This window comes from Dromaius novaehollandiae, chromosome 4 (genome assembly GCF_036370855.1).
Source record: "Dromaius novaehollandiae isolate bDroNov1 chromosome 4, bDroNov1.hap1, whole genome shotgun sequence".
Classification (NCBI taxonomy): Eukaryota; Metazoa; Chordata; class Aves; order Casuariiformes; family Dromaiidae; genus Dromaius; species Dromaius novaehollandiae.
The window spans coordinates 69,770,985-69,784,397 of NC_088101.1; the positions used below are offsets into that span (position 1 = coordinate 69,770,985).

Genomic DNA, 13,413 nt, shown 5'->3' on the forward strand with positions numbered 1-13,413 from the left:
ATTGCTCCAGAGTGGCACTGTAGGTGCCAAAATACTCATTTGAAATTAAATCTTAGGTTTTTGTTTGCTTCTGGTTAGAGACCACAAAAAGCCCCTGTGTTAATGGCCTCTGCATCACAGTTTCCTACCATGTACTTGCTAGCATTGCATCAATACCAAAACAAAGTGCCTCCTTCTTGAGCAGTACGAAGACAGAAAGCAGCCCAGCTACACATATTTGGTACTATTTTTATCTCAAAGAATATTATAAAAAGTAATATTTTGCAAAAACAGCTACGTTTTCCACAAAGCTACTTCTGTTTACAAAAAATTAGTTAGAAGTCATAGAAACTGCAAAGAAGGCCTCATGCCAGAAGCTGTTTCATTAGATATTTAGACAATTTCTAAGACTAAGTAAAATAGACATGGAAGTATATGCAACATTATCATTACAAAAGTGAACTCTGGTTAAGCATTATCCCATGCAATTGCTTAGATTTAAAAAAAATTAGTTCAAAAGAAAACTTAGTGAAAATGAATCCCTCTGAAGAATCAAATTACTTGCTAAAACAACTGTCAAATTGCCATTTGTACAACCATTAAAATATCAGGAAAGATTCAGTTTGCCTTTTCATGCAGTGTACTTTATTTGTAAGCCTTTTGTTAATTTTGAAATGAGTTCAGCTGTGTTCTTCACTATCCACATTCTCAGATGTCACTGCCTATAGATGTAATAATCCCATGTTAATTCCTCCTTCAAATTTTCAGCAATGAGTACACTAGAACTAGGGTTGAATTTTATTCTATTTCTTTGCCAAATATTCTTTGCAACTACAGATGTTTAATTAAAGGCTGTCAGACAATTTAAACTTCTCAGAAGAATACAAATAAAAAGCTGTTAATGAAGTAAATATCTGTTTAATTTACAAACATCAGTATTATTACTGATATCAGTCCAAATAAGACAAAGCACACTGCATTACACATGTACATCTAACTTTTTTGTAAAAAAAAATAATAAAATAAAATTGAAAAACATCTGCATTTTTTTTACAGGGTACCCTGGGTTTTACTGAAAGAAGAACACAACCCACTATTAATGATTACCAATTCTACATTATAATTTAGCAGCAACATGTTAACATGGGGAACATTAGGGCAGTAAAGTAGTTTTATTATTTGGGGAAAGTCACAGTTCTTGATAGCACAGCCTTTTCTTCTTTTTTTGTAAAAAAGGTAAAAAGCTCCATGGGAATATTAATTTATAAAGATCTACTTTCTAATGTCATTTTCTACATGCCATCTTATTTTCTGTAAGTACTGTATATAGGGAAAATTAACCTCTATACAATTGCCATCTAGTGTAAAGACATTTTGTCATACATTACAGGTTCTTGGAAGGTGTCCCGAATATCTGCTGTATGTGAAAACTGCAGATTGTCATCACTTTCAGACTCAGTAACACCAAGTGGTCAGATTCTAAGGAAAAGAAATGGGGAAGGGGAAGGGGAGAAAAAAAACAGACCAAAAACATTTACCCCAAGACGACATGCTACGTTAGTTCTATTGCAAAAAATCCTGATTTTTAAGTCTTTTTTTAAAAAAAAACAAATACAAAAATACCAGGACAAATATAAATTAATATATATTAAAGCATTGAAAAACAGTAAAAGGGGTGGCCTAAAAGGGTTAAGTACAAAGTACTTTGATACAATAAATATTTCTCAATGAAACCGAATACTGTATAGAGTTGTTTAGAACTCATAGAAACAGAAATCCATATTATTACTAATTTATCCATCAATAATCTATTTTTTATCATCCCCGTAACATTTATATTACAAAAAATTAATACTGGAAAAGGGCAGATAAACACTTTCTGTATGCTTCTTTTGCTAACATGCTGACATAAAAGTATACATCATCAGGAGATTTCAGGATTATAGTATATTCTTGTATCTCCCATTTCCCATCCAGTAAATGGGACCCCATCTTCTCAAGAGCCTTAATAATTCCAAAACATAAAACGTATCTAATACAATTGTTATTTCTGTATAATCTCATTCTTTTCACTCATAATGCTTCCTCATCCATAGGTAAGTGATTGGTATGGTCTGTCAAGACAATAAAATATACTGATACGAAAGTGAAAAAACAAGCCTCATGTTCTGGTCAACATTTCATCTCTGAGCTGTCAGTTGAAAGTCACGTGTATAGTGTCAGTGTATCTTCAGCACGTTATAAAGAAGAATCCATGTTAAAAGCAGTTAAGTTTCCCATCACTGTTGCAATGTTACCAGGTCTTTTTTTTTCTTCAAAGCTCCTCTTGGTTATGAGAAGTCTCAGTTCAAGCACTTGAATCTTTTTGTAAATGAAGAAAAAGTCTTTATTCTCATAATAAAAATAAGTCTGTTCTGTATTTTACAATATATTTCAAATATTTCCACTATGAAGCATTAATTAGTCCGACACGGTCAATAAGTATACAACATTTTCAAAAGACAAGTGTGACGGGGACACATTTAGGAGGGGCAATTTGTACAGCCACACTTTACCACTTTTTCAACCTCGTCCACAAACGAGGACCCATCAGTGCATTCAAAAGAATATTTCCGTCTCTTGCTCCTGAGTGGTCCACAGCACTGCCCATTTGAGCATCCTCCTTTACATTCTAGTCTCGATACCTTCTTGGTCGTCTGGCACGCAGCATACCCTTGCTGCTTTTGGTAGTAATCTCGGACTCGTTCCCCTCGACAAGAGATTTCTGTAGCAAACAACATTTAAAATAAGAGAGATGCTTTTGAGACACAGGTCAAAGAATGGCTCACATTGCTATAGAAGATGCTGTGTTTCTAATTGCTGCTAGGATTGATATTTTAAAGTTTGGCCCAGGCTGTATATTGGAAACTTGGGGTTCTAGCAAACACCATTTGATAAATGCTCAGTTTTATTTCTTATGCCTCCTATTTTCAGTAAAGTTTATACTATGTATATGTAAACCATAAATACAAAGCTATTACAATGACAAGAAAATTGGAAGCTTAAATCTTTTCCTCTTTTATAAAAATACACATCTTCTGTTCTTACATTGCTTGCAGCTGGTTCTATTTACCATAGGGAAATGTTTCAGAGAGCATGCAATTTAATTTATTAGACCTGGAGTTTAATATTATTCAATCTGTTATTTAATACAAGTTACGTTCCACTAACTTCATAAATTACTGAGGTATAAAACCAGCTAAAAATGAGACATCTGTTAGAAGTTCTACAACCATACTCTTCTATTCTATTCACATCTATGTACAATACAAAATAAATGCCATCTGGGGTAAGGGAAACAGAGGGAGAGGGAGAGCTTTGATAGACAAAGGAAAAAGAAAAAGGTAGGGGGAAAAGTCATCCTGTTTTCATCCATCTCACCTGCATAATTCGTTGTGATAAATCAGTTGAAGCTGAGAGGTCAAAAGTAGAGTTTGTGATAAAACTAGGAGCAGAATCATTGGATTTGGCTTCTCAGTTGCAGAAGGCAGAGAAACAATAAATACAGAAAGATACAGCAGGTAAAAGGTAATAGTTAAATATAGTAAAAATGTGCTTCTGAATAAAGGGAAAAAAGAGAGAAATGTTTTCACAGCAAAACATTTGATGAAAAAATCTTCAAAATGTAAAATATTTAAATTCATGGAAAAAGATTGATTTTTCTCTCACTGAGATAAACTCTTATGGTAAAAAAAAAAGCAACAGATGTGTGTATTGTGGGGAAAAAAAGTTGGTAATGCTTTTGGCTGTTCATGTTTTAATAAAAAAAACTCTTATCTAAGAACAAAACAATAACATGACTTTTTAAAAAAATATTTTTATATATATATATATATATATATATTTTTTTTTTACCTTTATCACAGCTGTCCCCTGTGTATCCGCTGCTGCATTCGCAATATGGTTTCCCAAGTCCTGAAAGCCTGCATTTGCCATGTTTACACCTGATGGATTGGCAGGGGTTAAACAGCATTTCCTCTTCATCACAGAGGACTCCCCCATGTCCCTGCAGGCATTTACAACTGTATGAAAATGCATTGATCGGCAAGCAGGTACCATGCACACATCTACAGGGGAAACAAGCCCAAGAGAATAAAAATAAATTATTCATCAAAGTTCAGGCTAAGCAACATTAACTACAAATATTTTGGACTGTACTCAGAAGAAATTTCTTTTGTTACTAATGGACTTTTTCAGTGAAATGCAGTGAAGTGGTTTATAAGCTCTTTATAATTGGTACGGATGTTTACACAAAAGAAGCTGCAGCACAGAGCTCTGTTTCACCAGAAAACAGCCACTGTAGATGTGTTATGGAAGACTTTTACAGGCCACAGTTATTAAAAACAACAATCCCTCTCTACCAGAATTTTCTGCATGCTTTTGGGTGCAATAGGAACACAGCAAGATCAAGCCCAAATGAATAAACCATTAGGATCAAGTATAGAAAACATACTCACCTGAAATTCTGGCCCTTGCATCATTTAAAAAAAAATTGACGCTCATGAAGTATGGGGCTCCCAGCACAAAGACAGGTCAGACTCTTCCTAGCTGAAAGTTCTCTGATCCGAGCAATGGCAGTGTCTGAATGGCAGGCTGAACACATGCCCCCTTCCAGCCCACTGGCCAGCCACCGTCTCTGCCACTAGCATGGACACCCAACACATGAGCCTGGTCTTTACTTCACTGGGAGCCAGCAGTACTCACTCACTGGAGAAACTCGCACAAGATGAGGCTGCACGTTGCCAAGTCTCACCCAACTAATACAACTAAACTAGCTGCTCTCTCTGTTGGGCTTTAGTAGATGTGTGTGGCATGCTCAAACCTTGCTGTTAGACCAAAGAGGCTGTGACTTAAGCAGTACCTAAGTTCTCATGTGCAGTATGGGAACACACAGCCAGGCTTACTTCTCCGAGAGAGATGTCGTCTTTCCCAAAAGGAAGATGTTTAATTGCTTTGTCCTCGGTGTAAACTGAAGATAAGGGGAATTCATCTTCTGAAAGCATCACAAATTACTTGGAATAAAATCACTTTCCTTTGTTCATTTGGTGACAGAGGGTCAATAACTTTCTTCTTAGAAATAATGTCATCTCCTTCTACTGTTCTGTTGATACACAAGTTTTCTATCTATATACAGTTTCCTAGGGAGACCACAAGTGATGATTCCTCCGTAGGGAGAAATGCAATTTCACACTCTCAGTCACAGTCCCCCTAACATTTCTCCTCTCTGTACTGTAAGATCTCTGAGCCCAAAACCTAATTAGTAGGTTGTGGCCACTGTGTAAATAAATAAATAAAATAAAAAGCTTCAGATTGAAAAAAATATCCTATTCAATATAAAATAAAATCTTTTGTTTCAATTTTGAAGACTACAAAAACTCATATAAAATGGCATTTCATAGTAAAATAAGAGCTATGTTAAGAAAAACTGAAATTTTTTAGATGAAATATTGTGTATTTCTGGAAAATTTTCACTTTCGCTCTACTCCTGCAGTCCAATAAAAAAATTGACAAAATTGAAATGAATAAACAACACATTTTAACTTTGCCAACCTGCATTATCTATCAAAACCAGTTTCAGTTTATAAATGTCACCAAGTTCCCCTCATAAATGAAATCTGCATTACAATTCTCTCTCCAGCTTTATCCTTGATTCTCTGTGAGCACTTTAGCGTGGCCTAACTAGTGGGACAAAAGGAAAAAGAGCATGGGAAGACATTCACGTCACATCCACAGGATATTCAAATGGAAGGCACAACACTTTGCCTCCGTTCACATATCCAGTTTGGGATTCAAAACTGCAAAATTATACCTAACTAATAGCTCTGACCACATCCAACTTGCCTACTACACAGGAGTCCGTACTTCTGAAGCAGTGATGTTCCCTATAAAACTCCAGACTGTTCCTGTGGTTGAAGTCTGATATTCCAAGACCACAAGACTAAGCAACTCAAAATCCAAGGACTGTATCAAAAAGCAGCTAGTTCTCATTTAGTTTTCCCTGTGTTTCGCATTTGATCTATTCATCATTACAAAACAACCACGTTTAGGACATCTGATCTATGAAGTTACTCAGGCGACACTGACATCATGACATATTCTTTATAGGCTGTTTTAGGTATCAAAGCAATCTGTGTCAGGATCTTTGGTAAAGTTCTGCTTGACTTAGAAGATGATTAAATCTTAGCTAATGCCAACTCTCATACTTTTGCTTCCACCTGTTCTTTGAAGCACTAAATTTCATCTTCAGACTGTACTGAAAGGCACATCAAGCCAAGTGCAAAATCTCAGGCACAGTTTTATCTTATCTAATTTTAGGTACCTAGTCAGGCACTCAAGTTAGATGTATAGTTACCATAAGCTCCCCACACAGTCGTGGACAGAAACAAGAATATATATCCAGAAGGTGACCACTTGAGGTCTAATTTACTTTTTAGAAATGTATCTTTTTCTTTCCTGACTATAAACTCTGGGTTAATAGCTTCTCAACTACAAGCACCTAGAGCTAGGTAAAATAAATCTAAGTCTAAAAGTGTGCAGGGATGCAGCATCTCTAAAACATGAGATATTCATCTGATCTTCAAAACACAGACCACAGCGACAACTCTGCTTCTCAGGTAAGTGGAATGTTGTACTATACTACAAGGGCAAAATCCATCTATTCAAGAGATAGGATTCAGGCTTGAATCAAAAGACACAGAATCCAATTCCACATGAACTAAGGAACAATAAAAACCTCCTTCATTACAAGTATACAATTTTGGTTTGGCCTTCTCCCCTAAAAACTCAGCATGGTATACAGTTGAAACAAAAACAAAACAGTATTTTGAGAGCTAACAAAATACTAATATTGTGCTCACTTAATGCTATGCTGAAAGAAATTCCAAACTGTCTGTGACTGATACTTGCCAAGTTGTTTAACTCACTGCAAAGAGCACTCAGACTGCATATTGAAGCATATAGTTATAAGAACCTAGACAGAATCTAATTTTTCTAGGATACTTTGAAGAAAATCTTTGGGTTCTCTTACTGTAGAACTTGATGATGACAATTCCATTTTATTTTTGACTTCCAAAGTACAAAAAGGATGTGACAGACACTGCATATGTATGTTCAACCTGCTGCAGCTGCCTTTCTTTATTCTCTTAAGATACTGTGAAAGAGGACAGGGTAAGAAAAAGACCTCATAAATAATGAAGTGCTACAATGGTATGCCTCAAATTTTCATTGCTGTGGCTCTGGGAAGAGTTAAAAACTTAATAATCCTGAAACATTCCATAATGAATGTAAACAAAAACATACCAACAGGGGAATGGAGCTTTAAAGGGTCAGTCTCAACAACAGACCATATGCCGGATGATACACCATTGTGTATGGAAGTTGAAAATCACCTCATCAGAATCTCTTAGCAAGCTCAGGCCACTGGTCCTCAAAAGTTATAAGGCCAGAGCACTGAAAAAGTGTCAATAGCAGCCAAAAAATCCAAGCAGGCTCGCTTTATTCTAACAGTATAGCTGAGGTTGCCAAAATGAGGTTTTTGCCACAGCATAGTAAAGACAGAGAGTGGCAAGGGCAGACAGAACGACATCTTGGTGCACATGGCCAATACATCCTGAAAAACTTTGAACTTCTGAAGTTTCTGATCTTGTGCTGGGAGATCATGAGCCAAAAAATTGAAACTGTCTCTATGGTAGATTTGTAAGACACATACATATAAATACATATATATACATACGTGTGTGTATATATATCTACATATATATATATATGCACACACCGCCCCATCTCAATAAATGTACATAAAATGTCCAAGCTAAAATGCTTTAGTCAAATCATATAGGAGCAAAAATTTAACTTCAGCAAAAGAATCAGCACACATGGACTTAACCAAGAGTTTACCATAAAGGTAGAAATCTTTTTTCCAGCCCAAACCTGGAAAATATAAAAATATTGGATATATCTATGGTATCAAGTTTTTAAAACACATTAGAGAATAGTAAGAATCTTATTTTTATAAAGTTATAAATAAGCAAATGGATTTTTTCTCTATTTGCAAGGTCTTCTAATTGATTTTTTTACCAAGTGTCAGATCAATAGTTGCACTTGAATCGATGTAACTCACGTCACTGTAGAATTATGTGCAAGCATACAGACTTCAATCATATCCCATGTTAAGGCTTTAGATAGAACTTCAGTGGTTGTGCTAATCTGCTCCTCTAAATTGGAGACTTTTCCTCATTAAGGAAATGCCCAGTGTATTTTGTTTCTTACTGAAAAACTTGAACTTCTAAGGAAAAAAGAACAAAAAACAAAGGAACAACCCCATAATAGGAGAATTGTATGCTTATTACACTACTGTTCTGTCTTGAGGAAGGACATACTTATTTCCAAGACAAGGGTCATTAGTTTGCTGATCACAGAGGGGTCCAGTCCATCCTCCTTCACACTCGCAGGAAAAGCCCGACTGGCTGGTCGCCTGGCATGTCCCGTGCACACACACTTTCTTATGGCAAGGCTCGCAACCTGGAAGAATCCCCACTTGCAGAGGTACATTTCTGAAGTCCTGGAGCTCACTGTTGATATACAGATTACGGATGCAACCATGGAAGCTGGTGCCATTCTGTCCTGGAGACTGGCGTAAAGCTGCAATGTTATTTTTCACAGGCATGCCTAGAAAATCAATAGCAGCAAATAATCAGTGTAATCTTTGGTACAGTTTTCTATAGCATTTTTCCCTATTCTTTTCTATATTTTTAAAAATATTTGTTGCTAATTAACTATTCATAGACATTCAGCGTACACTGATGAGCAACGAGCTGGTATTTGGAGCTCTTCATGGTTGTCAAGCATGCATGCAAACCAAGACCAAAACCAGAGGTCTATAGCTCCAGCTACAGAGATGGGTAAAGGAATCCATATGAGAAGGTTGCAATGGTGAAAGGGTTTGGATATGTGACTGGTTTTGACTCGATGCTATTAAGTACAGGATGGTACATAATTTCTGAAACTTGAAACAATAGAAATTGTGTTGAAATTTAGCACTTCACACTTGATTTTTATAAGCTGCAAATATACTCAAACCTGGATAAATTTAGTGGGACTGGTGGAAGCCCACAAATTTGGAGCTGACATCCACAGTTCAAATGTGAAATTTTGCACATTAAAATTTTAGACTGTAAGAGGTTCAGTTACTTTTAAACATGTTTTTGTTGAGCATGTCTGAAAAACAGATTCATAAAAAAGCCACTTATATTTTGATATTTACAGTTGTAAACATAGATAGCCAATAATAACAGTAACTGAATATTAAAACAGTTATGGGTAGATAACTCTAATTAGTACAAATGCTCCTGATGCTGATTATTTTCTGAAAAATTCATCTGTTGTAGTCTATAATTGCTACAGGTATAACTGGAGCAGGAGGGTATGTATGATGCAGTTATCCTGTTGTGATCAACTTAAGGCTAATTCAGAAGGAACATTACTGAAATATTATTTCCTTGTAACAACAAACTTTCTTATCCCTCTTTTAAACTTACTCCCAGGGTATCGACCTGTATTACTTTGTCCTTAAGACATTAAATTCAAATAATTAATATAGAAATGCCTAAATGTCTCCTGAGACTGATAAGTGATGGAAATCAAAGTGCCTTGAACAGGAAAGAAGGATCTGTTCACCTGAAAACAAATGATCTTGTTAGCGGTATAGGTTTATTCCTAGGTAAAATTAATGATTTCAAATCTGGTACTTAGTACCAGATAACAACCAGAGAACAGGTAGCGTTCTGCTTTGTTGCTCCTTAACCATGTAAAGTGATACCTGTAAAGATTTTATATAGCTACTCACAATGAACAGTTGCTGTGGAGGTACTAGGCAACCTAATGGAGTAACTTGCCTTTCATTCAGAGGTTATTGTAATTTCATTTGTGCTGGGCTTCAGCGATTACAGAAATGAACACTACTGTATCCATACTGCTGAGGAGCGTAATCTTTTTTGATCTTATCAGCTAAATAAAATGGCCTTGGGAAGTGCTTAAATTAAAGGACTCAGACTACAAACAATCATTAATTTCCATATGCTCAAACTATTTGCCTTTTTCTCAAAACCCAGGGACAAGTCAGAGTTATCAAGGCCCCTTCACCCAGATGTCTCCCTTGAAAGCAACTCTCAGCAAACCTTTTGGCATATGGCCTGAGGTATAAAACAGCAGAATAGATGCATTGAATTTACCCGCTGCAAAAATAAAAGCTACATAAAGCTAAGTACACCAATGCAAGGCTAAGCTAGATGTTATAGTTTCCATTATGCAAGTGTCAGGAATTTTAGACTTGAGTTCTGGGAAGCATATACGCATGTATCACACCAGATATATCATATCTGATTTAGAGAAATTTTTGTCTATGATGTGCAATATGCAAGACATTTGGAAACACAATGTAAGCATATATACAAGCCTTCAGTGTATACAGTTTATGCTTCTTCTAGCCCCTAAAAGCGAGTGTTACAAAGGCAAAGTATGTACAAATGCTGCTGATTTTCTTCACCAATATTTTTCTAGATAATTTTTAAATAAAGGTTTGGCATCCATTGGGAAAGAACTGCCCTAGAAATCATGCAGACCAATATTTCAATTCTTATTTTCTGTTCGGCAAGAAAGTATCTCCTCCTCTCTCTTTCTTTAAGCTTTTGGTCTCAGAATCTGATTACAAGTAAGTAACCAAGCTACTGCTCAGTCTAAGAGCTGTATGAAATAACAATCACAGGATGGCAGTGCCAAAGTGAGTATCTAGTTTAGAAGCTGCTGGCACAAATGCAAAGTAGTAGATGCCCTACCTGTCTCAGAAACAGGGACTTTCATGAAACAAAGTGCCATTCTCAGCTGAACCCTAGTAAAATATGCTCTAAATTCTGAGAGAAGAATGTGAAATATCAGTGAAGTCTGTGACCCCTTTGGAGGATTTTTGAGAAGAAACAGACTGTCCCTCTAGATTTCTCACCAAAAGTCATAAAGGGCTTTCAATATGATTTATAATATGCCTTTGTTATAGAAAGACTGAAAAATATCTAGTGTATGTAGTCTAACCTCACAAGAGAACCATACAGTTGAGAAAAATGTCAAAAAATTGTATAAATTGATTAAACCACTTTTTGTAAAAATAAAATTAAATTACTCCTTCTCAACCAACCCCCAAAATTATGACCCAAGAATAACTTTGTCAAAAAAAAAGAAGAGAGAGAGAGAGAGAGAGAGAGAGAGAGAGAAAGAGAGAGAGAGAGAGAACGAACACCATACAAGGGCTTTCTGTCAAATCTGAATTTCATTCATTCTGCCAGCTGAGGTGATGCTTACCAGAAATGCCATTTTGACAGGAAGGTGAGAAGTGTAAGTGTAAGCTACATGATGATATAGGTGTCAAACTCAGGCTTTGGCAAAGACAGAAATACTGCATAAAATTCTAGTGAGAATTTAAGTTCTTAACTGATGGAAATGTGTGATCAAATTCTCTAAAAATTCTAGATACAGTTGGGCAAGAAAAAACTGAATGACTTTGAAAAATGGGTAATACAAAGATAGGAGAGTGAAAGGTAGTTTTCTCAAATACTTTAAAGACAATAAATAGACAAAAATAGAAACCCAACAGAAAAGTTGAGGAACTGAATATGTCTACTGTGTTTTGGTTTATCGTATGCTTCTAATAGTGGTTTTCAGTCTGTTATGTACCAAAATTTTCTATGACAGCTGAAAGAATTTTCTGATTAGAGCCTGAATGTGAAGAAGATAAATAGAGGGAACCCAGGGCCTTCCCTAAAGCATATGCTCTATAATGAAAAAGACTCCTGGTCTTCAGAATCAAGCTGCAGAAGGAAAAGATCATTTCAGAAAATTATTTCTTCTGATACCTCAAGATGATGATGCAGAATGATATTATATTTCTAAAGGACACACAGATCTGCAAGGTGTAGAAATAAGACAAAGATCCATAAGTCACAACTCAACAAGTAAGCATTAGCGCTGTGCAAAATACATGTTCATACTCCACAGTTTGGATTCACTTCCTTAAGAGGTGCCTACACTGACAGAGGGATCATCCTGGGCTAATCTCAGTTGGCCTTAGAAGTGACTTGGAAGAATTGGCCTTAGCAGTCACTAAATGGCAAACTGATGTTGACAATGTGAGTAAGCAAGCACACAGTGTCTTACTAAAATCTAGGACCATCTCTTCTTCCAAAATGTGACATATGAAACTATGTTAACAACACTGCAAAAATGATACACATGAAAAAAACCAGAGATGTGCTTCCGCAAAACAATCCCAGAACAGTCCTCCTTTGAAGATTCATAATATAAAGCAGTTTTAAAGGCAGCTCATATATATGATGACTTTAATTCTTTTCTCTGCTGGTATGAGGAGTGATGACTAATGCTGAATTCTATCCTGTACTTCTTTCTGTCTTACGTGGACAGAACCAATGACCAAATCTGAAAAGATCTGACCAAAAAGCTGAAGAGTTTCAAGGAAAGAATGGGGATTTTCAGAGGCAAACATAAACTTACCTCTCATTACTTTCAACTGAGGCACTTATTATAGTGATTTTATAGCAGAAAGATTATTTGATCTGAATCAGAGAAGCTTCTCATTGTCTTTTCCATTACAGATAAATTGAAGCAAATACCCTGAGCTTTTCTGTATACTTAGGAAAATGAGGACAAATAGCACCTTTGCTAGATAGACCAGGCATCTCATGAATGTACTATTGGTAGCATACTTTTTTGCAAGGAGAAAAGATGCTCAAGTCTAAAAGCTTATTCTCAGACATAAAAGAGTTCTTAAAAATCAAGACAAAATTAAAATGAAAAAGTCTTTTTATAGAGAGAACAGATTAAAAGGAGACTTCTTACAGGTCTTATGAGAGACTGTTAACCTCAGAAAAGAAGGAGTAAAGTTGAACAGAGTAGAAGTTTAAGACTAGTATAAGATCGGCACTATTTAAAAGCTGTGTTGAAGCACTCATCACTAAGATCTGAGGGCTGCTATAAAGGACATTAAGAAGGCACAAAGCGGTGCCTGAATTTTCTTTTATCTATTCATAGCAGGTTATGCAGGGCCATCGAAAGTTCAATAGAGAATGCTAATTAAAAGAATGGGCCTGCATCCCTCACTCTACAGAACAAATTGGGGCAAATGATCAAAATTGTTTCATATAATTTACCTCCACAAAGTTATCTACTACCAGCTTTATTGAAACAAACAATTTCTTCTTCTCAAACAGCAAGCACCCCCCCAACTCCCCCCAAACCCAAGTAATGTAACTCTCCAGTCTGTTTGCTTCCTACCAAATGCCACAACTCCTACCATCCTTAAGTAATAAGACCTCCAGAGAGAAATTATACTTC

General features: G+C 36.0%; 1 protein-coding gene across 7 annotated transcripts in view; it reads right to left on the minus strand.

Moving 5' to 3' along the window:
• Positions 1 to 881: 881 nt before the first annotated feature.
• Positions 882 to 13,413, minus strand: part of SLIT2 (slit guidance ligand 2) — a 261,240-nt gene continuing 248,708 nt past the window's right edge. For 4 of the 7 annotated variants that reach the window (XM_064511374.1, XM_026121952.2, XM_064511376.1 and 1 more), the window contains 3 exons: positions 8,397 to 8,685; positions 3,874 to 4,085; positions 882 to 2,743 (listed from right to left, as the gene is read on the minus strand). In XM_064511374.1, coding sequence (XP_064367444.1) covers positions 2,502 to 2,743; positions 3,874 to 4,085; positions 8,397 to 8,685 — 743 coding nt within the window. In that variant the 3' untranslated portion in view covers positions 882 to 2,501. Of the gene's footprint in view, positions 2,744 to 3,399; positions 3,489 to 3,873; positions 4,086 to 8,396; positions 8,686 to 13,413 lie in introns of all 7 variants that reach the window. The other 3 variants (XM_064511375.1, XM_064511373.1, XM_064511377.1) reach the window with 3 other exon arrangements.